Here is a 27,687-nt window from a genome sequence, read left to right as displayed (position 1 = left end):
AAAAAAAAAAAATTAAGGTTTTAAATCTCAACTGTACTCTCAACACTCAGTATCCTCCTTAACCTTAACAATCTTGTCCAGTTCCACTGCAGAGGTTTCTAAACCTTTGTTACTCTAGGAAGATTATCTGCTACTTTTCAATCCCTTTTACTTTCAGCTTATTATCTCACCTTCTGCTTTACATAGTAAAATAGAGACCATTAACTATTACTTCCCGCAATTTTCTTGTTGACTCCCAAATGTCATTTCTCTCATGTTCTCTCCTTGGATTCTGAACTCATCACTACTGTCCTCCTTCCAAATAAGTCTGATTCCATTATTATTCCAAGAATTAACACTTTTCACTACACTTTAAGCTTAGTACTGGTCACATAATTACTCATATACCTGTATGTCTCCTCAAATACAATGTGGCCTTTATAAGGGAAGATTAGTATCTTATTTATTCACATATTGTCAATTAGTTGTTTACGACAGTTACTCATAAATATGTTAAATTAGTTCAGGCTGAATTAAACTAGTTCTGAAATTAAAGCAACCAGTGCTGAGGAAAACAATGAAGAATCAAATGCCCAAAGGAGATAATTATTGAAATCAATCGCTTGATTATCATTTACCCTTATTACTACTATTGGTTTAAAACTGTCTTTCCTCTTACCTACAAGCACACTAAGTCAGAGGAAATAAAGCAATACATCATCCCCTAAAATGCTGAGAACAGTTAAAAAGAAGAAAGTCCAAAAGAGCTATGACTTGTTTCCCGGTTTTAATTAGGTATATTGATATTTTGAAAAATATGATAAATTCAGAAAACACCAACCTTTCTTCTGTGCACTCTGGCTTCTCTGTTCCATCAATCTCAATTTCTATCAGCTCCTCTGCTTCTCTTTTAGTCATGGTTGAAGTATTTCAAAAGATCAGTCCTGCAAGAGTGACTTTTTAAGATATTTTGAAATTATCTACATAAACAGAAATGACACACAAGAAGTAGAGACCCAATTCAAACAAAAGGCAAAGGGCAAGCAGAAGAGGGGGAAGGAGAATTTACACATAGAAGAAAATCAGCTGGGAGTGGTGGTTCATGCCTCTAACCCCAGCACTTTAGAGGTCAAGTCCAGTTGGGAGTCCTACCTTGGGAAGCCAAGCCTGGCCAACTGCTTGAGCCCAGGAGTTTGAGACCAGCTTGGGTAACTTAGCAAAATCCTGTCTCTATTGAAAATACAAAAATTAGCAGGGCGTGGTGGCATGCACCTATAGTTCCAGCTATTAATGCTTGGGAGGCTGAAGTGGGAGGATCACCTGAGCCCAGGAGGCCAAGGCTGCAGCGAGCCATGATTGCACCACTGCACTCCAGTATGGGCAACAGAGTGAGACTCTGTCTGAAAAATAAAATAAATAAAATGCACAAATGACGTTTATAAAATATGTATATTTTAAATTGGTGTTTATTAACCTGACATGACTTCATCAATCTACTGGATTTACTGGGATGTTTTTGGGCCCAGTTGCAATTAATAAGTTACTTCAAAATTAAGCGAAGGGTATGTTACTATATTAAAGCAACTCAGTCTTAGTAACAGATTCCAACCTGAAGCTTAAATGGAGATGAACTATATTTATTCAGCTAAAAGTTGTACCTTAGTAACAGAATTTACTGCAAAGTATCATACTGATAGAATGATATGCAAATTAATCAGCTAGGATTTGGTATAAATGATGTCTCTTATAATGCAAGAACATGTTAGAAAACAGCAAAACAAAGCAACAAATTATAGATATGACCATTATTTCCCTGATTACACAGTAGAAAATTTTTAATGATTTTTTTCATGTGGTTTTATTTTAAACAAACCCCTACTTCAGTTTTTAATTATCCCATGTAAAATTTTTATCTATTGCTTCAAACCACTGATACAAAAACATTAGAATTTTTAAAATGCTAAGTAATCCATCAAAAGCTATACAAACATAGGTATTTCTTTGTGGTCTTTTCTGAGGTGTTAATACTGTTAAGTTCCAGGTTCTGTTATTAACTACCTCACTGGACGTCAAAGTATTTGTGTTTGGACTCCATACACAGTTTCAGTCCATAGCACCTTCTGAGTAGTTTTCTAAGTTTACTATCACATCTTAAAAAAGGCATTCCTTTATAAGGAATGCTCTACTAAATTTGGTATTCTGACATTTACAACATAGTTGCGCTCCCACTTACAAGATTTGACAAAATGAAGACTTTAAACATTAATTTGCATTAATGATAGCCATTACTCATTGAGCATCAGACACTGCCTTCAAATGCTTTGCAGAGAGCAATCTTATTTTGAGTCCCATCTCAAACACTATTCAGGGGTGAGGCTAAACCACCTGTGGCTCCATGTCACACCTTTGGTGTATCAACCTAAATAGGTATCATTTCAAATGGGGATGAACCATGGTTGTTCGAATATAGGCTCTGTATTGCATATACCAGTACAACAGCCACCACCACCCCCTACCTGGAGTACTGCAACAGTCTCCTAAGAGAAGTCCCTGTGTCCACTCTTGTCCCCACAGTCTATTCTCAGTCAATACAACAGCCAGAGTGTGATCGTTTTTAAAACTGAAGCTAGGGCCAGATATGGTGGCTCATGACTGTAATTCTAACACTTTGGGAGACTGAGAGGACTGCTTGAACCCAGGAGTTCAAGACCAGACTGGGCAACATAAAAAGAACCTGTCTCCTATAAAAACATTTTTTAAAATTAGCCAGGCATGGTGGTATGCACCTGTAGTCCTAGCTACTAGGGAGGCCGAAGTGGGAAGATCACTGGAGACCAGGAGTCAAGGCTGCAGTGAATAATAATCGTACCACTGCACTCCCTCCTGAGCAAAAGTGAGATCCTGTCTCTTAAAATAAATAAATAAAAAAATAAAATAAAATTGAAGCTATCCTCACTAGCATTGTGGTTTCCAAAAAGTTAAAAACTGAAGCTAGATAATAGCACTCCTTTGATATGCCAGTCACAATAAAATCCAAGTACTTCACAAAGACCATGAGGCTCTACTAGATCTACCCCCATCCCAACCCCACTATCAATGTGACTCCCTCTCCCACATGGCCCCCCTGCTTGTCCTCACATCTTTCTGCCTTGTGGCTCTGCTCTCACTGTTCAGTCCCCTGGAACCTACTTCCCCCAGATAACTTCTTGGCTAAATCCCTTACCTCTTTGTAGTAGGCAGAATAACGACCCAGAACCTGTGACTACATTAAGTTATACAGCAAAGGGGAACTACCGCTGCAGATGGAACTAAGGTTACTAATCAACTGACCTTAAAACATAGAGATTATTCTGGATTATCTAGGTGGATCCAGTGAAACCACAAAGGTCCTTAAAAGTAGAAGAGGAAACTGGAAGAGAGGGCCAGAGTGATTCAATGTGAGGACTCGCTGGTCAGCTGCAACTGGCTTTGAAGATGGTGGAAAGGAGCTATAATAAGGAATGCAGGTAGCTTCTGAAAGCTAGACAAGGAACAGATTCTCCCTCTAAGGCTCTAGAAAAACAGCACTGGCAACACCTCATTTTAGCCTAGAGACCTATTTCACATTTCTGACTTCCAAAACTGTAAGATAACAAACTGGTGGTGTTTTTAAGCCACTAAATTTGCATAATTTGTTACACTAGCATTAAGAAACTAAGTCTCACTTCCCACTTCAGAAAGCGCTATAACTCTCCTCAGTTCTCAATATCTTCAACTATGGGGTAGCTGGTTTTGTGACAAATAGCTGGCACCCAAATCTAGACTGTCTGATTCAAAATGGTCTAATTTTTCCCACATAATTAAGGTTCCTCTCAGGCTTGTCCTTTAATAGCAAACAATGAAAGAGTAAAGTTGTCCACCGGGATGAAAACATGCGTATCGAGCTGACTGCGCAGGCTCCGTTCACATGCATAGCAAGCAGACTGCGCAGGCTCTGTTCACATGCCTATCTAGCTGACTGCGCAGGCTCCGTTCACATGCATATCAAGCAGACTGCGCAGGCTCTGTTCACATGCCTATCTAACAGACTGTGCAGGCTCTGGTCACATGCCTATCTAGCTGACTGCGCAAGCTCCAGCAGGCTTCCTTAGGAGATGATGAAAAAAATGAAGAACCTCTTTTTTTTTTTTCTTGCTAATGCTGGCCTAATAAGCCTTCCCTTTCTCCAATAAAACGTATTCCTTAACTGGTGCTACGTGTAAAACTGTGGAATTCATCCTGAGTGCTAAAGAAAACAGGTGGTGACCCAGTAGGGATCTACCTTGAAGGACAACATAAGCTTCATAAGCGTAGGAATATGTGTTCACAGATATATACAAAGTACTCTGAATGGTACTACCCTGAGCGGGCACTCCACCAAAATGTGTTGAATAAATTAGTAAGAACTATTACACACCATATAAAATGAACTACAGATGCCTTAAAGGATTAAACATAAAAGGTGAAACTATAAAACTAACAGAAGAAAATGGTGGAGACTTTTTTGTGGTCTCAGGGCAGAAAAGGATTTCTTAAATTCCAAGGACATAACCGTAAGGAGAAAAACTGACGGATGTGATTATACAAAAATGAAGATTTATGTTCAACAGATAGGCTACAGAATGGGAAGATATTTCTAATACCTAAAAGTGACAATGGAAGGCTTGGAATTTGATAACCAAAAAAGGGGACAAATTAGAAAAGTAAGCAAAGCATAGAAAAAGGATATCCACATAAAGGAAAACCAAAATAATGCAGGATACAAAGAAATGCCCAAATTCAAATCATTTAAAAGGGCAATTCAAAACAAGAAACTACCACTTTATACCGTGTGTGTGGCGAGGGGTGGGAGGCAACACACAGAATGTTAGAAAGTTAAATAACAGAGCAGTCAGCAGGGACACAAAGATTCCTTTGTCTCTGTAGATGGGGTACACACAGGCGTAGATATTCTGGAGAAAAGTATCATACTTCTATCTATCACCCAGCAATTTCATCCTTAACTAAGCAGTCCAGAAAATTTCTCAAATTGGTTAATAAGATTGATTGATCATGTTCAGGGCAGCTTTGTGGGTGACAGCTGGAAGCTGGTGCCAATCCAAGTATCTATGTTAAACAAATATTAATAAAAGAAAACACGGAAAAAACATATTTGGTATTGGTTACAAGGAAATAATATCCACACAAAATATAAAAAAACTTGTCTACAGAAAAATGTGAGAATCAGGTTTACAGCAGAACAGCACTTAAAAAATCATTTATTTTCAGGACTTATAAGGAGGTCCATTCCCAATTTTTTAAAGATTATAAAACAGCACCCCTAATATAAACACTAAAATAAGTTGTTAAAAAGAAATTTGTCCTATGACCTTTCAAAAAATTTATAGACCAATCCCTAGAAAGTGCCAAACAGATAAAAACCAGAACCAAACCAAACAAAAACCCATGCCCTTTTGGAGAAAAAAAAAATATTACTCAGTTTCTTAAATGATCTTTCAAAAAATATTACCCAGTCTCTTAAATGATCTTTTTCTCTCTCTCGGCTCTCTATGCTTAGTCTAGAGAAGCAAAACAGAGATCTGAGAAACAGTCCAAATCTCTCATGACAGTTTTTGAGTGAGTCTTATCTTTTTCTGAAACCAATTCCCCAGGTTTGTATGTCAATACTCAGGAAAATTGAGAGAAAATTACTTGCAGTCTCTCCATCTAAAGGCTGCCCCCGTCAGAATTGCATAGAACAACTTCATATACTTTCATTGACACTTTGGTACTGCTAGATTCCATCCAACCGGGTTCGGAATGTTTCACAAGATGGGATACAAACTAAAGTTGAATTTAACGAAAAATTCTGGGAACGGCTTGTGTCTTTTAAAATACTGATAGGTGTAACATTCCCTTTTGAAACTACAGATAAATTTGAGGATTGTCAACGTATTTGAGGATTCACTGGAGTGCATTAATTACAGTTTATTTTTTCCCAATATATTGTAATTATAAAACCATGTGGAGTGTGGGGGTACCTGTGAGATTAACTGCACATTTTCCCGTCACCAAATGTTTTTCAGTATGACGGAAATTAAAAGACATTTTTATGTTCAAAAATAAAGGTAGCAGTTAAGAAAAAGCAAAGCATATACATCTATGTAATTTAAAGAGAGAAAGCACACAAAGTGAAAGATTAACAGTTGGGACTCCCAGGTGAAGGGTATATGAGTGTTTACTGTATGATTTTTTTCCAATTTTTCTGTAGGTTTGGAGTTTTACATATAAAGAGTTGAGGGAAGGCTAAAGCCAACCGTTTTAATTTAGTACTCGGTCCGATGACTTGCTTCAACCTAACATCTAGCTCATGATTTAATTACTTCATCACTATACATGCGTCATGACAGATGCTCTTGTATACACAATTCAGGTAAAACTGACTTAAGTCCACCCAGCGTCAGTGTATGTTTAAATATAAAGAAGCTTGGAAAGCCTGGATGGAACCCCGAGAGACAAGCTAGTCCCTTAAGCAGTTGCTAAAGAGCTGAGCAGTTTCTTCTGAAGTTCAAGATAACACTACCTAAGAATGCTATCACCGCCTTGTTCTGCAATTCGCTCAAGGGAATCCTGCTAAATCTTTGCTCCTCTCACGAGTAAGACCTACTGGTATTAGTGGAAACTACTTACGAAGTGAATTTTATTTCTAAATTTCTAATCATCTTGGAATACAGTATTAGGCACTGTCCTCTCGGCCGCTAATCTGATGAAACTGGGGTCCCTAAATTCAAACACTCACAACCGGCCTCTTCTAGCACACAAAACTCTTTAAAAAGTAGGGAAGCTACGTTAACCCACTGTTATTTCCCTGGTTTACCTCCTCGCTTAAAAACAAAACACAAACCCTGATGGATACCATAAAGACTGATAAACGGTTTTGGTGTAACTGTGTCGTTCTAGAAAGACAGTGGATTTGAAGTGAGTGAATCACTGAGTCCCGCTATGAGACAGGGTCTGCATCTTGCTCTTAAAATCCCGGGGGTGTCAGGACCGCATCCCAGCTGAGCAGGCTGAGACTGCCGCGGAATGCAGACGGGCGGGAGGAGGGGACGGGGAAGGGAGGGAGAGGTGGCAGGCGACCCGTCCGGCGCGGGTACCGGGGACGCGCGGTGCCCCGAGGCTTCTGGCCGCTCGCCCCCCGCCCCTCCCCTTCGCTCCCCGCACAGCTTCTCCCGCCCCTCCCCACCCGGCTCCTTCAAGTCTCCACGAACGGAAATGGGAGTCACAGCGCCGGGGACCAGCGGAAACAAAACACAGAGGCGGCCGCGGGGGGGCCGCTGTGGGCGAAAAGGCCCCGGAACGAGGCCGGCCGGCGCGGGCCCACGCTCCCCTCCTCCCCGGCGGCCGCACTCACCCGCTCCGGAATCGGCCCTGTCGCCCCCGCCCGCGCTCCAGAGCCGGCTGAGAACGGCAGCGGCACAGGCTCCACGTGCTGCGTCTCTCCAGGTAAGACCTTCAGCTCCCGCGACTAGAAGCGTGAGGCCCCAGGGCCCTTCCCGCGGAATCGGCGCTGAGAAGCCCCAACTCCCCTCCCGCCTCCCAGGCACCTCCAGGTCCAGGACTACAACTCCCAGCAGGGTGCGCGAAACAAACACCCAAGGCAACGGAGGCTCACGAGGCACAAGAAAGCACAACGCCCCAATCCGCTTTGTTTTACACAGTCTCACTTTCCCTGCACCATTATACACCTCGATAACCCTAAGAAACAGGACGCTGAGTCGGAGGGGAGCTTTAACTAGGGGACAGGCTAGACAAAGTGCGCATGCGTACAGAGCAAGGTTTCAAGGAGGGAAAGAGAACGGGTCAAATTAGGCGAAGAAAAGATGGCGGAGTCTTCGCCACGGGACCCGGAAGCACTTACCCTCCACTTCCTCCTCCTGTTTGGCTTCTGTCTCACCTAGAGCCGTCCGGTCGCAGACTGTCTCCGAGACGCTTCCTGTCCGGTGAGCGTCGACCGACTGAAACGGCGGCCCATAATGCATTGCGATGGCGGGTAGGCGTGTGGGGGCGGAGCTAGGGCCGGAAGTAGAACGGTGGTGGTGGTGGCGGCGGCGGCGGGTTTGGCAACTCAGGACTGAGTGCAAGGTGACTGGGAGGGTAGCTAGATCAGCGTGGCCTCTTGGGACTACAGTTCAGGGTTTCTTCACGAGGCCTGGTCTGCCTCTCACCTTTGCTCTACTAGAAGGAGAGAGCAGCTCTGTGTCCTGGGGACATTCACGGCCTGGCCCGGGGTCACAACTGACCTTTACGCTTCTAGACCTTGGAGTTTGCCTTAGACCTAGAAATAAGACTGATACCTTCTCTGGGGGCAAATCGGGGCGGCGTGGGAGGCAGGGAGGCTGGGGGGTCTCGGGCCCGCATCCTGGCTAGGGCATCCCAAGGTCAGGGGCGCGGGAGAGGTTTTTGGCTAGGTCTGCCCGCCCTGGGCGCACGTAGCCGTCTAAGCTCCTTAGGCAGAATGCGCACCACATGAGGGAAAAAAGTAGTCATAATCTTGAAAGTTTGCATCCCACCTAAAAACGATGATGGTGCTAACACTTCGTTAGGCAGCTTGATGGATTGTTCTTAAGAACATGCACTGAAGAGACAGCGAACCTACTAACTTTTGGCCTGTCAGTCATCACTGTAATGGGACAACCTTGCTCCCGCCCGCGACAAGACCTCTGCTCGGACTGTAGTGTTTTCTTACTGTTGCCTTCCCCAGTCTTTCTGATCATGTCAGACGCTATCATATTCTCTCGTGGCATCCTATGGTTCTGGAATGGAGAATTTATGGCAGGTGGTATTCCACAGTTGTTTGTGTAATGACTATCTTCTGCGTGTCAGTGGACAATACGCATTCACTAATCAGTGAAAAAAATGAAAAGGATTAAAGAAGGAACAAGTTTTGGTATGAGATTATGTGTTAATTTTTTGGATGAGTTCATAGGACTTATAAGGGAGATGAGAACTGTTGAGTACAGTGTATAGATTTGGGGTTCAGGAAGAATACCAAAATTAGAGATGCGATTTGGGAATGATAGGCACTTAGATAGATAATTGAAACAATGCAAGTGGATTTTACCCATGTTGTAGCAGGAATAACATCTCTGCAGTCAGACTTAGAGCAAATTAGCTGTATGAATATGTGCAGCTTAACTTTTCTTAGACATAGATCTGTAAAGCAGAGATAGGAGCGCTTCCTTCTAACTCTTGAAGAGTATTCCCATAAGGGTACAAGGAGAGGATATATATTTTGGAAAGTATCTAGGGTTGAGCTTATTGTTGGGTGAACTTATTGTGGAATGTTAAGCATGTCCTTAGTTTGCCAGAAGGGAAAGTAGACATTGAATTGCACAATTTTTTGTTTTACGTATTTGCGTTGTTAGGTTTTGCTGTGTAACTTTGACGAGATACTTCTAATCCTCAAGTTTCTGTTTGTGTAAACATAGGAATGATAAGTGGCACATGACCTTATGAGGTCATTTGTTGTTTGCTTGTAGCCTTTTCTCGTGTTTTTCCCAGATGGGGTATAAAAGTGATATGTTACGAATTCTTTAATTTCTTTGAATAGTTTGCTTTCATTTTATCAGGTGAAGGGTATTTTGTTGATTGTGTTGATTGTAGGACCCCTTCCCCTTTCCCTTCCCTCAGGGTTTCACTCTGTAACCCAGGCTGGAATGCAGTGCTGCAGTCACAGCTCACTGGAGCCTCTACCTCCCAAGCTCAAATGATCCTCCTGCCTCGGGCTCCCAAGTACCTGGGACCAGAGGCACCCACCACCATATCTGGCTAATATTTTTGTTTGTTTTTTAGAGATGGGGTTACACTATGTTGCCCAGGCTGGTCTTGAATTCCTGGGCTCAAGTGATCCTCCTGCCTTGGCCTCGCAAAGTTCTGGGATTCCCAGAATGAGCCACAGTGCCTGGCTCATTGTAGGATTTCTTTTGATAATTTTTACATGCCATTCCAGAGTTTGTCAACCTTGGCATTACTGACATTTGGATCAGACAATTCTTGGGGGTTGGGAGGGCTGTTATTATTGTTGTCATTATACAGTGTTTGGCAGCATTCCTGGCTTCATATTCATTATAGGCCAGTAAGTAGCACTCAGCTTGGTGAGAACAACCAAAAAAGTCTAAAGACTTTGCCAGATGTCTCCTTGGAGAGAAACATCTCAACTCCTTCCCAACCCCCAACCCTATTTTGAGAACTATTGTGCTACTCTATGGTTTCTTAGCTAATGCTTCTCAAACTCTCAATAGTAAAGGGCCATTCCCACCACCCACTCTTGTGGACACTCTTAAATACAGTAAAAACGAATTACAAAAGAAATGAAATTTTAAAAAAATGAAGTCACTTAAAATACAAGCTCTAATTTTTTAGAGATAGGTTCTCTCCATGTTTCCCAGGCTGGTCTTGAACTCCTGAGTTCAAACAATCCTCCCTCCTTGGCCTCCCACAGTACTGGGATTACAGGTATGAACCACCACACCTGGCTCATAAGCTCTAATTGTTTTATTTTTAAATTCAGCAAACAGATTATCTCTTGAATTGTTATAAATAAGTTTCTAAATGCTTATTTCTAATTTCTTTTTGTTGTTGTTGTTTGTTTGTTTTTTGAGACAGGATTTCACTCTGTAGGCCAGGCTGGAGTGCAGTGGTATGATCCCGGCTCACTGCAACCTCCACCTCCTGGGTTCAAGTGATTCCCCTGCCTCAGCCTCCTGAGTAGCTGGGAATAACAGATGTACACCACCATGCTTTGGCTAGTTTTTTTTTTTTTTTTAGTAGAGGTGGGGTTTCACTGTGTTGACCAGGCTGGTCTTGAACACCTGACCCCACTGATTCGCCCATCTCGGCCTCCCAGAGTGCTGGGATTATAGGCGTGAGCCATCGCGCCTGGCCTCTAAATGCTTATTTCTAATTTCTGTATTACTTTAGGCCCAATAACATAGTTTGTGTACTTCCACTAGTTCTATAACTTAGTAGAAGTCCAATGTCAATGTGATGATGACTAGTATTGTTATTAGGAAATTTGGGGAGAGCATGGGAAGTATGTTAGCATATCATGCTTTCACTTAAAAGAGACAAATTTTACCAGCCAGGGCAATATGGCAAGACCTCGTCTCTACGAAAAAATAAAAGTAAAAATTAGCCTGGTGTGATGGCGCACAACTGTGCTCCCAGTCTACTTAAGGGGCTAAGGCGAAAGGATTGCTTGAGTCAAGAGGCCAGGGCTATAGTGAGCTGTGTTCAGCCTGGGCAACAGAGTGAGACCGTATCTCAAAAAAAAATTTTACCAGACTGTGGTGCCTTTTGTCAAGCACTGTCAGTTTATAGACTCGGCCCTAATCTGAGAAAAATATATTCTTCTAATTTTTTTTTTTTTGAGACGGAGTTTCGCTCTTGTTACCCAGGCTGGAGTGCAATGGCGCGATCTCGGCTCACCGCAACCTCCGCCTCCTGGGTTCAGGCAATTCTCCTGCCTCAGCCTCCTGAGTAGCTGGGATTACAGGCACGCGCCACCATGCTCAGCTAATTTTTTGTATTTTTAGTAGAGACGGGGTTTCACCATGTTGACCAGGATGGTCTCGATCTCTTGACCTCGTGATCCACCCGCCTCGGCCTCCCAAAGTGCTGGGATTACAGGCTTGAGCCACCGCGCCCAGCCTATTCTTCTAATTTTTTATGGTCCCTTTATTCCTTTTCGTTTTTTTTTTTGAGATGGAGTCTTGCTCTGTCATCCAGGCTGGAGTGCAGTGGCATGATCTGGGCTCACTGCAACCTCCACTTCCCAGGTTCAAGTAATTCTCCTGCCTCAGCCTCCCAAGTAGCTGCGATTACATGCATGCCCTACCATGCCCAACTCATTTTTGTATTTTTAGTAGAGACAGTGTTTCACCATGTTGGCCAAACTGGTCTCAAACCTCTGACCCCAAGTGATCCACCTGCCTTGGCCTCCCAAAGTGCTGGGATTATGCATGAGTCACCGCGCCTGGCCCTCTTTATTCCTTTTCTTCTGGAATTCCTGTTTGCACCTATGTAATTTGGAATGTTTTTTGTGTTTGATCTTTAAATCGCTAAAGTAAATCTCAACAGGGATTGTCCCCTACTGAAATTTTTTAGTTAGAAAATAACGTATTTTAACTTAATGAAGTCTAGGGACTTAGAAGTCTTTAAGTCCTTATTTTTAAAATTTAGACTTCCATCTCCTACACTAATTTATTTCACTGATAAAGCTGGACTGCCGGATCTTCCCCCCATCATGCACAGCTTATTTGGACTGGTTGCTGTTTTTCTTTGCTGGTTCTTCTGGACTTGGATTTAGTTGTCACAGTATTCTTAAAAGGCTGGAATCTTATTGTAACAGGCAGAGCAGTTTCTCTCTCTGTGGGCCTGTGAAATACACACTTTCAGGTTATCATGCCTGCCTGAGGCATGGGAAACCTGGTACATTAGTTTGGGGGACGGGGACAGTGTGCTTTTCCTATTGGGAGAGGACAGTGTTCTAACAGTCTACCTCTACTGTCTTCTGTGATTCAAGACTAAGTTCAAGGGAGAAGACATACCTCACCTCATATTTTGTGCTTTCTGCCCTAACCCTGATGAAGCTTCAGGCCTGAGTTTCTAACTCAGTTCCTAGATCCCAGGGCCTTTTGGTTAAGACTTAAAAAACTTGCAATGGGAAATAAGGAGGAGAAGGGAACTGTGGTCAGGTATAGACTGAGATCTGATGTGCTTTTATTCTGTAACAATTAGTAGAATTAGATTCTCGTGATATATGTAGAGGTGATTTATAGTAAGTATATTAACATTTCTGATGCTTGTTTTCAGTAACATAGAATCAGCATGATTCTTCAGAGACTCTTCAGGTTCTCCTCTGTCATTCGGTCAGCAGTCTCGGTCCATTTGCGGAGGAACATTGGTGTTACAGCAGTGGCATTTAATAAGGAACTTGATCCTATACAGAAACTCTTTGTGGACAAGATAAGAGAATACAAATCTAAGCGACAGTAAGTGAATAAACAACTACAGTATAAATATAAATATTCAAACTACGTAAGTTTCAAGATGGTAATAAAAAATTACTCGGTATTTGAAAGTATCAGACCTTCACTGAGCTCCTCTCTGACCCAGAGAAGTTCATTTGGTGCCCTCAGAAAAGAAGATAAAGATCTTGATTTTTTTCAATTCGTAAACTGTATCTTCTTTATAAGTTACAAGGGCAAATCTACTGAATCTATTGCCATTTAAAATATATCCTTACCATAATGTCATATATTAGAAACAAAGTCAATTCATACAAATACATAGAGTCTTGGAAATCATTTAGCAGCTAAGTTTTTTAAAAGTACATCTCTTAGATACTAGTTAGCCTAAGATCATAAAACAAATTGAAGAAAAATGTATTATCAAAGTATATGTAGCCCTCAATTTAGTGGCCTTTCTGTGACATCGTAATTTGGGGGAAATGTATAAACACAGCTCTTTTTTTTTTAAGGTTATTTCCATAGTTATAGATCTCTGAGAATACACATTAAAGGTCAAAAGACTCTGAAATGGCGTAATGTAAATGTAAGTTCAAGAAAAACAGTTGTAGAACCACATAGTTTTGGAGATGAATGACTACCTTAGCCGTCCTCAAGTCCAAAGGCCAAATCTTACTAAGAGTGATGTGCATCAATTCATAGTTCCATTTTCTTTCATTTAGTTGCCTACTGTGTGTAAAGCATTTTACTATTAACTGTGGTGGGCCACAGGGCATTTCCACAATATTCTTAAAGTCTCATAGGAGTATAAAGCTTGTAAGCAAATAAATACAATATAAAGTAAAATGAGTTAGGTGCTAAGATAGGGAAACGTTCAGTGCTTGGGAAGTTAATAGGAAAGAATACTCCTTTCAGCTAGAGGCATTTTAGAAGGCTTCTTGGAAGGCAGTGTTTGGTATTCATCCCTCTTGAGAATCTCATGGACAACTGTGGATCATCTTCTCAGTTTAAAGAGAAAAATATGAAGAATTTACTCACATGATTTTGTTTGTAGCATGAAATGGTTCTCAAGCCCATAGGCCTTCAGTAGACATATACACCCAGGGGTTTACTCTAGATTCTAAAGACCAGTGTATGAAGGTTGGACAGATAAATGAGAGTAGGAAGAGAGTATCTTTTAGGAGGAAAGAATGGTATGAACTAAGGCATGAAAACTAGAAAGCACAAAATATATTTGGTGAACGGTATAATTCTGTTTCCCTGGAGTATAGGGTATATGAAGAGTGTAAGGATGGTATGGGGTTAGAATGAGGGATTATGGAAGGCCTTGATTGTGGACTGGACAATTAAGATATGTGGTAGGCATTTGTGAGAAATTAAAGCTTTTTGAACATGACTGTGGGGATGGAAGAAGATTACTCTGAATTAGGAGGAGAATTTTAACCAGGGTATTAGAAGAATTGAAATGAGAAGAGAACAAAGATATGTTAGCAATATGTAATCTAAGCATTAGTTGATGAGAACCTCGACTTTATAGCAGTGGTAATGTAAAAGTTGTAAAAGTGACAGAGTCGAGACATTGAAACACTGATAACTGGTCTTGGTGAGCTGCTGGAGAGGAAGAAGAGAGGGAACAATAGAAGAAAACTGACTTTTGAGGCGAGATAACTAACAAAGGTGTCACCATTGCTAAAACTGAGGAGGAGAGATAGTGAAGGAATTAAAATGTAGTAAGTTACTATGTGTTTTGTAGACATGGTAATGAAACTAACAGCAACCCTATAGATGTTACCCTAATTTTATATATGAGAAAACTAGGGCTGAAAGTTAGAATTTGCCAGAAATCATACTATTAAGTAATCAGATGTGCAGGACTCGTCAGGGAATTTTGAGTGTCTTCTGTCCAAATGTGATGTTACATCATAACATTGACACTGTTTGCATTTCAACTGTGCTTAAAAAGCCTATCTAGTAAGAAGTTAATTCTTAGGTGTACCCTAAATCTAAGGAGTCTTGTTTGTGGGTCATTCATTCATTTGTGCAAACACACACATAGAGAGTTCTGAAGATAGACCCTGGGCTGGCATCCAGCATTGCCACTAATTAACCCTGTGACCTTGGGCGGGTTTAACTTCTGTAGGACATTTTCCTCATATGTAAAATCGGGATGATAGTACTTAACCCATTTCATGGGATATTATAAAACTTAAGTGATTCAATACATTAGCATGCCCAGTATTTGCTAGTGAAATGAACAAGTGTTTTCTGAGTGACTACTTTGTCCTAGTCACCATGTGAGAGCCTAGGGATATAGTAATAAACAAGATAAGCAGCAAGACTTAACATTCAGTTGAGGAAGTAGATGATTTCTGGCCTCTTTTTATCACAAAAGTGCATATTAAAGTTAAAATAGCCATCATCTATTAGTAACCGGTATTAGAGTATCTAGTTGAAGGATCTATTTCAAACCACACTGTTCATTTTGGGTGCCATTATCTAATTAGCTACAATTAAGTATATGTATAAATTCAGTTTCTCATTCATGTTAGCTATATTTCTAGTGCTCAATAGCCACCAGATATGGCTAGTGGCTGCCATATGGACAGCACAGACAGCATTTCTAACTTGACAAAATGTTCTATTGGACAGTGCTAATCTAAAAGAAAATTGGGTTTCTAACAAGAAACATTGTTAACAAGTTCTTACATTGGAGCCACCTATGTATTTTTTGTGCAAGTTCTTTAACTTACATAAGACTCTACACTTTGATCATAGGCATGTGTGAAAATGTTACTACCCTTGAAGGAATTTTCACGTGTACATTTTTTATGTTTAGAATGTTGCTTATTGCTAGGTAGGCAGTAATATTTATGATAAAAACAGAAGAATTTCTTCAAAGAATTAATTAGACCCCATTGGCCCTGCTGCTGGTCCATGATGCTATATTTATTTTCCCAAAATGCACAAGTCTAAATTTGCCATTTTATTACTTAGCAAATAAAATAGAAACTCCCAGGCTTAACATTCCAGGCCTCCTATGCTCTGGGTTCTGCTAGTTTTTCCATCTAGACTCCTTAGCATTCCCCACATTTAGCCAGTCCTTTACCACCTCCACGTCTTTGCTGTTTCAGTCTTAGAAGGTCTCAAAATAAACTGTGGCCCCAAATGCCTGGTATTTCTCAAATGCCACCTTTTAAAAATGAAAATTTCCCTGATTAGCTTAGCAAAACTGATCACTCCTCAACTTGAATAGCTTTTTGGTAAACCATGTCTTTGAAGCTCATCACATCACTCCTTTACAGCATAAATGTTTGTGAACACGTAATTTTTTTCTTCTAAATTGCAAAATCTCTGAGGGTAGGAAATAATTTGCTTCTTTAATAGGACCCCTATTATAGAGACTTAAAGTTACTAAGGTCTTTAAAAGCCATTTAGTGGTGGCTGACTTAAAGCAGACAATATTAGTAAATAATAATTGAGTACTCACTGTGTGCCAGGCACTGTGCTTGGAGGTACGTGTGCATTTAACACCCTTGTTTGGTAGGACCTTCATTTTTAGTTGAAGAAACTAAAATTTAGAGTGCTCTGTGCCTTGCTCAGGTTTACACAGTTGCTGAATAGTTGAGCTTACACTCAGATGGAATTAGTCTTTGCCTCCAGAACCCGTAGACTTAACCATACACCTTATCACAACTTAGACCCTGAGAAATCTGACTTAGTAAGTGTTTGTGATACTAAGAAACCTTGAATGTTAGAGATTTGTTTGAGGTTAGCTCATTTATGTGAAACCTCATCGTAATAAAATAGTTGGAATTGGAATTGAAATTGAAGTGGAAATACTTCTTTGTGAAGTCTTTTTTTCGACTACATGAATGCTTAAAAAAGGTCTATTGAAAATGATGGTGAAGAGTAATTTTGTTTTTGTAAACTAGTGTATAGCATTAGTTTTTATTTGCTCATTTATTTAACAGGACAGCTGGAGGACCTGTTGATACTGGTCCAGAGTATCAGCAAGATCTGGAGAGGGAGCTTTTTAAGCTCAAGCAAATGTTTGGTAAAGGAGATGTGAATACCTTCCCCACCTTCAAATTTGAAGGTAAGTCTTGTAAATCACAGATTCATTCTTGTGGAGGATAAGTGAAGAATATTTACACTTATTTGGATTTTTAGAGAATTGAATGACGATGTTAAATGTGAATTTATTAGGACTATGACGTGTGCCTGAGCTGCCAGCTAAATGTTTGCCGTTAGAATAGGAGCAGTATAGATCACATAACATAGTGATTAAATGGTGGGGATTTGAAATCGAACTGCCTGATCTTGAATCCTGACAGTCACTTTCAACTGTGTAACCTTGAGTGACTGGTGCCTATTTCTCATCTGATATTTGGGGAGAATTATAGTATCTTCTGCATGTGTAGTTAAATGACTTAAAATATGCAAAGTCAATTAATGGAATGCGTGGCTCATAGAAAGTGTTGCATAAATGTTTAGCTATATTTCTATGTAAATGTTTACAAACAGTAGATATTCACTAATAAAATCAGAAGATTGATGAATTAAATCTTGAGCATTCTACATAATCCATTTTATTGCAGTATGGCTAAGCTTGAACCTTTTTTTTTCCCTCTTAGATCCCAAATTTGAAGTCTTTGATAAACCCCCGGCCTGAAGAAATAAAGTAAAAATAATCTGGTAATTTGTCATGGGTTAGTTATACAACTAGTTAGAAGTTTCAGAGTAAACATACATTTCATAACTGTCAAATGTCCTTTTAATTCTGATTCCAAATAAATTGGTGATGTTGAGTGCGTTCTTGATGTATTGAGTTCTGTGGTTAGGGTTGTTTTTAGATCCTGGTGTGATAAAGCAGATGGAGACCTTGCCCATAACCCTGCTTGTTGTGGAGGGGTGTTACCCTTCTTTTAGAACATGAAGAAATGGTTTATAAATTCTTTGTCATAGCTTTCTCAGAAATCTGAGTGTAATTTTTTATATGCCCTGGAACATCTATTGTGTTTTAACTTTGCTCTCCTCAAATGTTAAATGATTTTCTCCCAGTAACCCAGGTCCCTCTTCTTTGCTTGCATATCACAGAGTCTGTTACAGTTCTGTTCAGATTGATGAGGGAAAGGTAGGAAAGAAGGGGGTTCTATAAATTAAAAGAGTAAACTATATGGTGTTGTTTTGTCCTAGTGAGAGTTCCAGCAGTTACCATATGGATAACTGGCATATCAGACATGGTCAAAATTTTAGTAACTATAACTGGCTCTCAAGGAAGTTATTTAAAAATAACAAATTTTTTTTAAAAGGTCAAAATAGAACAGGCTCACAAAGAAGTAAATTTTAAAGGAAAAACAGCCATGTCTTTTTAATATTTGACAATATCTCTGATACGTGTTAATAAATATGGGTCTTTAATAAATCTTTAAGATTTTCTTTAAATGTGTGAAGTAAACAGCGTTCTTTATGGGATTTAGCTCACTTGAAGGGAATAGATTTTTTTTTTTTTTGAGACAGAGTTTCGCTCTCATCGTCCAGGCTGGAGTGCAGTGGCATGATCTCGGCTCACTGCAACCTCTGCCTCCCAGATTCAAACACTTCTCCTGCCTCAGCCTCCCGAGTAGCTGGAACTACAGGTGGGCACCATGCCTGGCCAGTTTTTTGTATTCTTAGTAGAGATGGGTTTTCACCATGTTGGCCAGGCTGGTCTTGAACTCCTGACCTCAGGTGATCTGCCTGCCTCAGCCTCCCAAAGTGCTGGGATTATAGGCGTGAGCCACTGCGCCTGGCCCAAAGGGAATAAATTTTTATTATGGCATGCTGTAGCTGAAGGCAGAACCTGCTAGGGAATACCTTTTTGAAAGATCTACAAATATTTCCTAATGACATAGATATGATTAATAAGATGTGTAGAGAAGGAATTGGGGAGAGCAGTACAGTAGGAAGAAACAGCCCACTTTTCTTCAAATGTGGCTAAGCAGTGACAGAGCAGTTGAACTACTTCTATTTAAATAATTGCAGGCTTTGCAACAGAGAATCTGGTGTTTAATTATGGCACTATCTAGAGGTAATCAAGGAAATTTAAGTTGGCCCAGGGTCTTCCTCTGACCTCCCTGCAAACAGTTCTCCACCCACCTGTGGCCGCAAAGCTGTCTGTGTCAGCTGGAACTGCCAGTCAGAGAACAAACTGACCCTTTCTGCATATACTTCATCTCCCTGTCTCTTTACCTCCCTCTTCAAAGTTTAATTGAATTTTACCTTTTATCAGCTTACACGTATTTATCTCCTAACACATTTTTTCCTTGTCTCACAACTGTGGAATTTGCTTGGATATCCCAGTATTGTTGTTCATTATTGAAACAGGGTTCTGTTTGACTGTAAGAAGCATCCTATTCTGGTTCCCTATATTACAGGGCAGTGCATTTACATTTAAACTTTGGTCAGGCAAGCACTCCCTGTTTTCCAGCTGAACCTCTCGTGGTGCTGTGAGTCATGGATCTTAACGAAGGCTTTGTATTCCTCAGAACCCCTTCCTCTTGTTGGCCAGGTTGCTCCAACTCTGCAAACTCTGGCCTTTGTGCAGCACTTCAGCCTGCCAGGTCACTCCTTGTCCCACACTTAACCATTCAGAACCACCTTATGTGATTATGACAAATGACCTCAGGCTTCTGGTTATTTTAAATGGTTATTTTCCCCCTTGTCTGGTGTTGTGGACTGAATTGTGTTTTCCCAAAATTCATACTTTGAATGAATTGAAGCCCAACCCCCACTACCTCATAACAAGGACTTTAAGTTAAAATGAGACCTTTAGGGTAGGTCTTAATCCTATCTGACTGGTGTCCTTATACGAAGAGGAAATTTGAGTTGAGGAGAGGTAAGGAGAACTAGAAAGGGACATGTGTCTGTTACTTATATAGCACTACCTTTAATAGTAACCCAAGAAGGCTAGGCAATTTTTACTTATTTAACATTTAGTGTAAGCATTTTTGTTTGTTTTTGGCTGTTACTGTTTCTCTGATTATTGCTGCTTCTAGGGTAGTAGCAGCCTTCCCAATGCTAGCTCTCTCGTAAAGTGCATGTATGAGTTCTTGGGGGGCCCTGTGGCTGAGGAGGTCTTCCCAGTCGTACAGATTCCATTCCCCTAAATGGCAGGTTCACTCCAACTCCCTTCCAGATTCCCCTTAGCTCCCACTGGAATGGTAAGTACATACTGTTTCCGATGTTTGCTCTGGTGAGACACTGGCAAGAAGGCTCAAGGCCAGCTACTTTAGTGATGCCTACTGGACCCACAGAACACTTGTCTTTGACCTAATAAATCTTGGGAAAACGGGTGTTTTACCATCCTCCCTTACCTTGCTCTCCTTTTTTTAAAGAGATGGGATTTTGCTCTGTTGCCCAGGCAGTGGCTTGATCATAGCTCACTGCAGCCTTGAACTCCTGAGCTTTAGCAGTCCCCCCAGTGTAGCCTTCAGAGTAGCTGGGGCTACAGGCACACACCACCATGCCTGGCCCTCCCCCTCTTGATATTTTTTTCCAGCTCCCTTTCCACCTGCTAAAATAGCTCCTTTTTCCTTGGCAGGTGCCTTCATTTGCAAGTGATTCTCTTAAATATTCTCTTTACTTCCCTTGGGGGTGAGTTGGGGAATGGTTCTCATGACTTGGAAAACGCATTCTCTGTCACACAATTTGGACAATTCATTCTCTGTCTCTTTCTGTCCCCTCATTCTTTTCCATCCCAAATCCATACATACACACTCCAGCTTATATGGACTGTGTGATGAGGTAAAGGGTAAAGAGGAGTAGTGGACTGGAGAAATTATTTCAGGGTAGCTGTCTCTTCCTGAACAGTGAAGGGGTATTTATACCCAGTGTATTTCTCATTTTTTCTTTTTTTGAGACAACGTCTCGCTCTTCTGCTCAGGCTGGAGTTGCCATGGTGTGATCACAGCTCACTGCAGCATCAACCTCCTGGGCTCAAGTGATCCTCCTGTCTCAGCCTCCCTAGTAGCTGGGACTACAGGTGCATGTCACCACACCCAGCTAGTTTTTCAGTTTTTGTAGAGATAGTCTCACTGTGTTGTCCATGCTGTTCTTGAACTTCTAAATTCAAATGATCCTCCCATCTCAACCTCCCAAAGTGCTTGGATTACAGCTGTGAGCCACTGTGTCTAGCCTTCATTTTCCCTAGAAAGTGGGATACTTGTTTTTAGTCTTTGGGCAACAGAGAAAGTCCCAATTAACGTCCTGTTACATGAATATATCATCTTTATAAAATTTTATTCATTCTTTTTGGTGTATGTTGTCCTAAAATTTAGAAAAAAATGTTTCTTAACCTACAGTAACTTCAACAGTTAAAATTCAACAGTAAATATTTGGAAAGAAAGTTTGAGAATGAAAAATTAAGAAGTTGGCTGGGCACAGTGGCTCACGCCTGTAATCCCAGCACTTTGGGAGCCTGAGGTAGGTGGATCACTGAGGTCAGGAGTTTAAGACTAGGCTGGCCAACATGGTAAAACACCTTCTCTACTAAAAATACAAAAATTAGCCCAGAATGTTGGCCAGCACCTGTAATCCCAGCTACTCAGGAGGTCGAGGCATGAGAATCACATGAACCCAGGAGGTTGCAGTAAGCTGAGATCGTGCCACTACACTCTATTCTGGGTGACAGAGTGAGATTCCATCTCAAAAAAAAAAAAAAAAAGCATAAGCAACTTTAGGAATCCAACTATAGCTCTCTTGATAAATCTCTATTTTTATACCATCTTTAAGAAGTTTTATAAATAGCACACTTAAAGTTTAAAGAGATTGTGAAATGGAGCTTTGAAACAGCCTGCCTTCAATCTGAAGTTAAACAGGTCCTTTGTTGACACACACTGTTCACTTGTTTTGAGAGCATTTTCTTGATAGAAAGTAAAAAGACATTTTACACTCTTGTCTAAATTAGTACATTTTTTCATACCTGGTCAAGTAAACACTTGGAATATATTGAAAGGTAAACAAGTATTGAAAGTATCACAAATGAAAGCTTTTAGTTTACCTTAAATTTCTTAACCAGTTAACACTAAAATGTTCCGAAAACAAAAGATGGAAAATTAAATTTTAAAATTTGAAAGTTGGAAAAATACTTGAAGAACTTCCTAAGAACTGCATGGAAGTTCATGTCTAATTGCTAAAAGACTATGGTATGAGAAAAATAGTTTCCATCCAGCCTTCATTCATGGAACAATTTTGTAACTTCACATATTAGATAACATATTACATATTTCAGAATATAATTGTTTATTAATATTCTAACTAAATTTATGGGGAAATTTTATAATTACTAAATTTGCTCTTTGACAAGTGTTCTTTTGGTTTTTAAAAACTAATCACTTATTAAATACCAACTACATGTTAGATGCTGTTAAATTCTCTGGGGTTTATAAAGTTGTCTAAAACATGTTTTTTTCCTGAAAATGCTTCCAGATTGGTAGGAGTGTCAGATATATTCATCCCTATTATGAGATAGAAACCAGTAAGTAAATCAAGGATTATGTAAATGCAGAGAAGAAACCTTTTCCAGCAGGGGAAGTGAGAGAAGGCTGTCCTAGAGGGGGTAGAATTTGACTGTCTCTTAAAGGGTAGATAGAATACAAGTCTTGTGGTTAGGAGAACTAGCATTCCGGGTGGATGGGGTATTGTAAGTCTATGTATAGAAGAGAAGGGGAAATGGGTTAAGATAAAATGACCATGAATCAGTTTGATGGGTGCATAAGGCAACCAAAGAAATTAGTAGAACATGTAGCTGAACAGGTAGGCTATGACAATATGATGGGATATGTTGAACCTTGAATTCAGGCTGAGGAATTTAGATGTTGTGATAGACTAGGTAAAGGAAGAGAGAAAACCTGTTAGCCAGGGGAAGGGAGAAGGGAGTTGACATTGTTCGAGAGAAATGGGGCCAACTGACAGATGGGATGGGGGAAGAAGAGATTTGGAGGGGAAAGGAGCTTTTGGAACTGGAGAGTTCGAAACTGAGAGGTACTTGAGGGTGGAAGTTCCCAGGACACAAAAGTTGAGATAGTAGTAAAACCTGAGATAAAGGATAAAAGTAGTGAATAAAGAATCAAGGCAATAAATGATGTAGTCAATGAATAAATGGGAGGTTAAAGATGGAGAGATTAGAGAGAGGAAGGGGCAGCGGTAGTCATAGGATTTAAATGCATTCATCCTTGTTAGCCTCAATATTTTCCAAAATAATATTAGAGATTTGGGCATCTTTGGAGAATGAGAGGAGAGTGGACGATAATGAAATGGTCCACTGTGATATTTAGACTGGGTTGGGGGAAGGCATGACAAAAAGATATTTTGCCTGGCTGTGAGACTAGGAAGGCCATGGAGCAGCCAGAGATAACTGAGGATGAAGGGAACATGTGACAGCAGAACACAAGTATTTAAAAGGAGTGGGCTTACGCCCAGCATGCTTCCGAGGCCGAAGAGGGAGGAGTGTTTGAGCCCAGGAGTTTGAGACTAGCATGGCAATATAAGATGCCGCTCTACAGAAATAAACTACAATAAAGTAACAATTAGCCGGGCATGGTGGCACACACCTGTGGTTCCAAGTCTTTATTAGGGAGGCTGAGCTGGGGGAATCACTTGAGCCTGGGAAGTCGAAGCTGCAGTGAGCTGTGATCGCGCCACTGCACTCCAACCTCGGTGACAGAGCAAAACTCCATCTCAACAGCAACAGAGAATTTAAAAGGAAGTAACTCTAGGGGTAGAGAAAAACATGGTGAATGAAACATCCTGGATCAGACTGATCTGGGTCCCCACAGATCCTGATTCCTCACTCCTCAGCTCTGTGAACTAGGCAAGTCATTAACTCAGTCTGTTGCCTCATCTGCAAATTGATGACCTTACCCACTTTAGAGCATTGTTGAGATGAATGAGATTTTATACATCCTCACCCCCATCAATCCCCACCGTTGACATATATAAAGTGTTCAATAAATAGTTTTTCCTTTTTATTTTCAGAGCATTTTGCTCAGCATTTGAGAAGTTGGCAGCCATCCAAACAGAGATGATGAGATTCTAATTTTAAGCAGCTAATGAGCAGCTAGCCTTGTAGCTACAGAAGGTAAGAAGAGAATGTAGTTTCCTGGGTTTTTTGAACAACAATAGGTGGATGACTCTTTCCTGCACTGTTTTTTGGGGCTAAAAAGTTTAACAAGTTAAGCTGTTTTTATCAGGGTAGACTTTAATCAAACAAAGCCACCTGTGGATGAAGGAAGCTCTTTGCAAAGTTGTATTGAAAAACAATCAGTCCAGATTTATTTAGGTCAAACCCCCAACTAAAAAGAAATTAAATCTAGTTACAATAGCAACAATAATAATGTAAACAAAACAAAGCTTGCTAAAAAAGATTCTAAAGCCCTAATCTTTATACAACACAATTCGCTTCAGGAAAATAAAAGTCAAAATGCTCTAAGAATTACAATGGGATTTTACCAATTGTTAGTATTCAAGTTTCTCAAGTAAATGCAAATGGAAATACAAGTCTGGACACCGGTGACCCACAGATATATATATAGAGAGATATAGATATATATACTTTTAATAATTAGGAAATTAGTGCTCAATACTGTGCCCTTTGTGTGGGAGAAAGCATTCTTTATACAAGGATTTTTTTTACCTAGCTATTAAAATAGTTTAAGTTAAGGTACAATATATATTTGACACAAATAGAGTGTTAGATGTTCACACTGCATAAAATGAATCCTCTAGCCTTTGAGGTCTTAAAAATAAGTTTTTCAGCTGTTAGTGAAGCTAAGGCACTACATATTTTTCCCACAATATGGATTTGTGTCATTTAAACCGGAAGAAGTTGATCTTGTGTGATGACAGGTATGTCTGAAGAGATGTCTTTCAGAGTCATCTATCCTCTTGGCATGCCAATGAAAGAGGAAAGGATTCCTCAAACCAAAGAAATCTTCCAACTAAAATGTAGGCACCATTTAGCCTGATTTCTTACAAAAGCTTGTAGACAGGTGTTTTTTTTTTTTTGTCCTTCATCACGACGAGTTGTGCATCTATGCCTGTGGGCCAAATCTTGTCTGTGCCTGCAGTTTTTGAAAATAAAGTTTTATTGGAACACAGACATGACCATTTGCTTATTTTGTCTATGGCTGCCTTTGTGCTACAATGGCAGAGTCAAGTAGTTGTGGGACCTTATGACTTAAAATATCTACTTTCTGTCTCTGTACAGAAAATGTTTGCCACTCCCTGACTCATGAAAATCTGATTCTGGGGGCAGAGCCATGTTACAAAAGCCCAACCTCCAGGGAGGGATCTGGTGAGAGACATAGAATGTCACAGACACGTCAAAGGGCATCAGAGTCACAGACATCTTCCCAGTGGCCTGGTGTCCAGGCACATGCTAGGCATTCAGTGCCTAATCCGTTTGTTAGGTGCTTAATCCATTTGTTTGGTGAATCCTGGGTATTTGCTTTGCCGATTGGGTAGAAAGAAAGAGTGAACTCTTTTGAAAGAAGGTTAACCATGTTCACAGTTGTCAAAGGTAGCAAGCGATGTTTTTATCCAGATTTGCTCGGAAGAACAGGACATGCCCTGGCCATATTTTATTTTCAGTATCAATTCGGTATTTTTAACATAGCCTAATTGCTCTGATAAATGGATCATTGGAGTTTTTACATTGTAATAGTAGCTGGAGGCTTCTGTGGTTAAGCAGTTGAGAAACCCACATTAGCCCCACTTTTCATTTGATTCGTTTCTAGTGTGCCCGCTATGTATTAAGATGGGTGCCAGATGCAGGGAGTCGCTGAGCTTTTTCATCTCATTTTCCTTGTAGACAATTATTTTTTCTTCCTTCCACATCCCTCCTTGTCCGAAAGCAGAATTGGCAACCCCTGAGCAAGGGACTTGGCCCGGAATTTCACTGCACAATTTTTAGAGACAGAAAGATGTGAAGTCACCACTCACGCAGGGAAAGGCATCTCCAAACTTGCGTAGGCTCCAGTGGAGAGTTCTGATGTCAAGGTCACTGATCCTCTTCAAAGGAATCTTAGGAGAAGGAAGCAGTGGCAAGCAGCACTGGGGTGAAATAAGCCACTTGGGTTTGTGTTTGATCATCAGAATTAATGAAGAAATCAGTGACACACACCAGGCAAATCCTATGGTGCACACCTGTGAGCTCCAGCATTTGAGATTTCTTTTGATGTTGCTTTTAGTTCTCAGAAATGAAAGTAAACACAAAGTGCGAATCCTTGGCCTAAGACCCATTCCACTTCCTCCCTTCTGTGGACATGTTAGTGATGAATGAGCGTCGGAATAATGATGATACTAAATAAAAATGATACTGGGGGAGAGAAGAGGATTCTGGCAGAAATGAGACCAGAGGTTCCTTTTGCATCTGTCAGAGATTTATTGGACCCCCTAAATCAGACTCTCCTGCAGAGTCTGATTTATAGTTTCACGATCTGTGGATTAACTTCACCATCAGTATGTTACATTTTAGTGACGTTCTCTTGAAGTTAGGACATGGTTAACATTACCCAAAGCCCAGAATATTATGAAGTATTTTGATTCTTTTAACTTAGTCCAGATACAAGAAGCCAGACCGTATTTTAGGTGTGGACAGAACTATTTGTTGAAAATAACAAGTTCAGGTGAGTTAGTAGTCATAAATATTATAATGAAATACCAATTTCACTTCCTCATGTACCTCTTTGCAAATGTCAGACAAAGCAGAGTTTTATAATAGTTTAATAACTTGTGTAACAACCATGGTTTTGGTGTATCTCAAAAGTGGAGTCTAAATTATAAAGGATTTTGTGTGCTTGAAATCCTAGGAAAAGAGAGAAAAACCAAGTATAAATATATTAATTCATATTTAAAGAAACATAATCTTATGAATATCAAGCTATATTATAAAAATTTTATAGGTACAAACCAGTATATAGTTAATTAAACCTGTTTTATGGGGAACTAATGAACTAACTCCTAGCAGACAAGGTACTCTGAAGCTTGGCTCAGAGAGTAAAGAAAGAGTAGGACTGGAAGGCAGAGCCGGAGAAATCCTGTTAGGAGGATGCTCCCGGCATCTAGTGTTGGAGGCCAGGCCTGTTCTGTTGCTCCGGGAATCCAGTGTTGGAGGCCAGGCATCACAGGATGCCTATGATGTACAGAACAGCACTTTACACTAAAGAATGTTGTGGCCCAAAATGTCAGTAGTGCTGAGGATGAGAAACCCTGTGGTAGGGCACAAGAGAACTGAAGACTCTAGCTCTTAGCTGATAAGGGCAACCGAGAGGAAGGCAAAGAAAAAAAATGAATGGCTTTTGTTCATTCAGTTTAGCCTCAAGGTGCTTTACACTGTTTGGAGGGATGGGAGTATTCAGTTCCACACTCTAAGATTACTGTCCCTAAATTTAAGGAACAAAGACATTCCATTCATTGTAGGAATAAAAATTATAGGAGCGAAGTGTCTTGTCCCCTAATTAAATGTCAGTATGCTTTTAGTGTAGTAAACCATAAAGTAAGGTAGCTTTTGTAGTAGTTTCTGAAACAGGTAATTTTTAAAAATCAAAATTTTAAAGTGGGTGAGTGTTAAACACTACTACCCATTAAAATCACTTAAGCATTTAAAATACTGATGTCCAGGCTCCCTGCCCTACCACCC

At 40.4% G+C, this 27,687-nt stretch overlaps 3 protein-coding genes across 5 annotated transcripts in view; 1 reads left to right on the top strand and 2 right to left on the bottom strand.

The window, feature by feature from the left end:
• The window catches only part of GABPA (GA binding protein transcription factor subunit alpha), a 35,857-nt gene extending 27,860 nt beyond the window's left edge, over positions 1-7,997 (bottom strand). The window contains exons 1-2 of one of the 2 annotated variants that reach the window (XM_012474857.3): positions 7,391-7,997; positions 821-923 (exon numbers count right to left, since the gene is read on the bottom strand). In XM_012474857.3, the coding sequence (XP_012330280.1) occupies positions 821-897 (77 nt within the window). In that variant the 5' untranslated portion in view covers positions 898-923; positions 7,391-7,997. The remainder of the gene's footprint in view (positions 1-820; positions 924-7,390) is intronic. The other variant, XM_012474858.3, reaches the window with a different exon arrangement.
• Positions 7,998-8,037: 40 nt separating this feature from the next.
• Positions 8,038-17,815, top strand: ATP5PF (ATP synthase peripheral stalk subunit F6). The gene is made up of 4 exons (XM_012474861.2): positions 8,038-8,121; positions 12,853-13,031; positions 16,979-17,103; positions 17,642-17,815. Exons 2-4 carry the CDS (start codon positions 12,868-12,870, stop codon positions 17,677-17,679), a joined length of 327 nt encoding a protein of 108 aa, XP_012330284.1. The 5' UTR covers positions 8,038-8,121; positions 12,853-12,867; the 3' UTR covers positions 17,680-17,815.
• A 6,477-nt stretch (positions 17,816-24,292) lies between these two features.
• Positions 24,293-27,687, bottom strand: part of JAM2 (junctional adhesion molecule 2) — a 73,834-nt gene continuing 70,439 nt past the window's right edge. For both annotated transcript variants that reach the window (XM_064380065.1, XM_064380066.1), the window contains exon 10: positions 24,293-26,853. In XM_064380065.1, the coding sequence (XP_064236135.1) occupies positions 26,821-26,853 (33 nt within the window). In that variant the 3' untranslated portion in view covers positions 24,293-26,820. The remainder of the gene's footprint in view (positions 26,854-27,687) is intronic.

The sequence above is a fragment of the Aotus nancymaae genome, unplaced genomic scaffold, assembly GCF_030222135.1.
Source record: "Aotus nancymaae isolate 86718 unplaced genomic scaffold, 86718_ANA_hifiasm-v0.15.2.pri h1tg000022l_1, whole genome shotgun sequence".
In the NCBI taxonomy this organism is placed as follows: domain Eukaryota; kingdom Metazoa; phylum Chordata; class Mammalia; order Primates; family Aotidae; genus Aotus; species Aotus nancymaae.
This window is presented reverse-complemented; position numbering and strand designations above follow the sequence as displayed.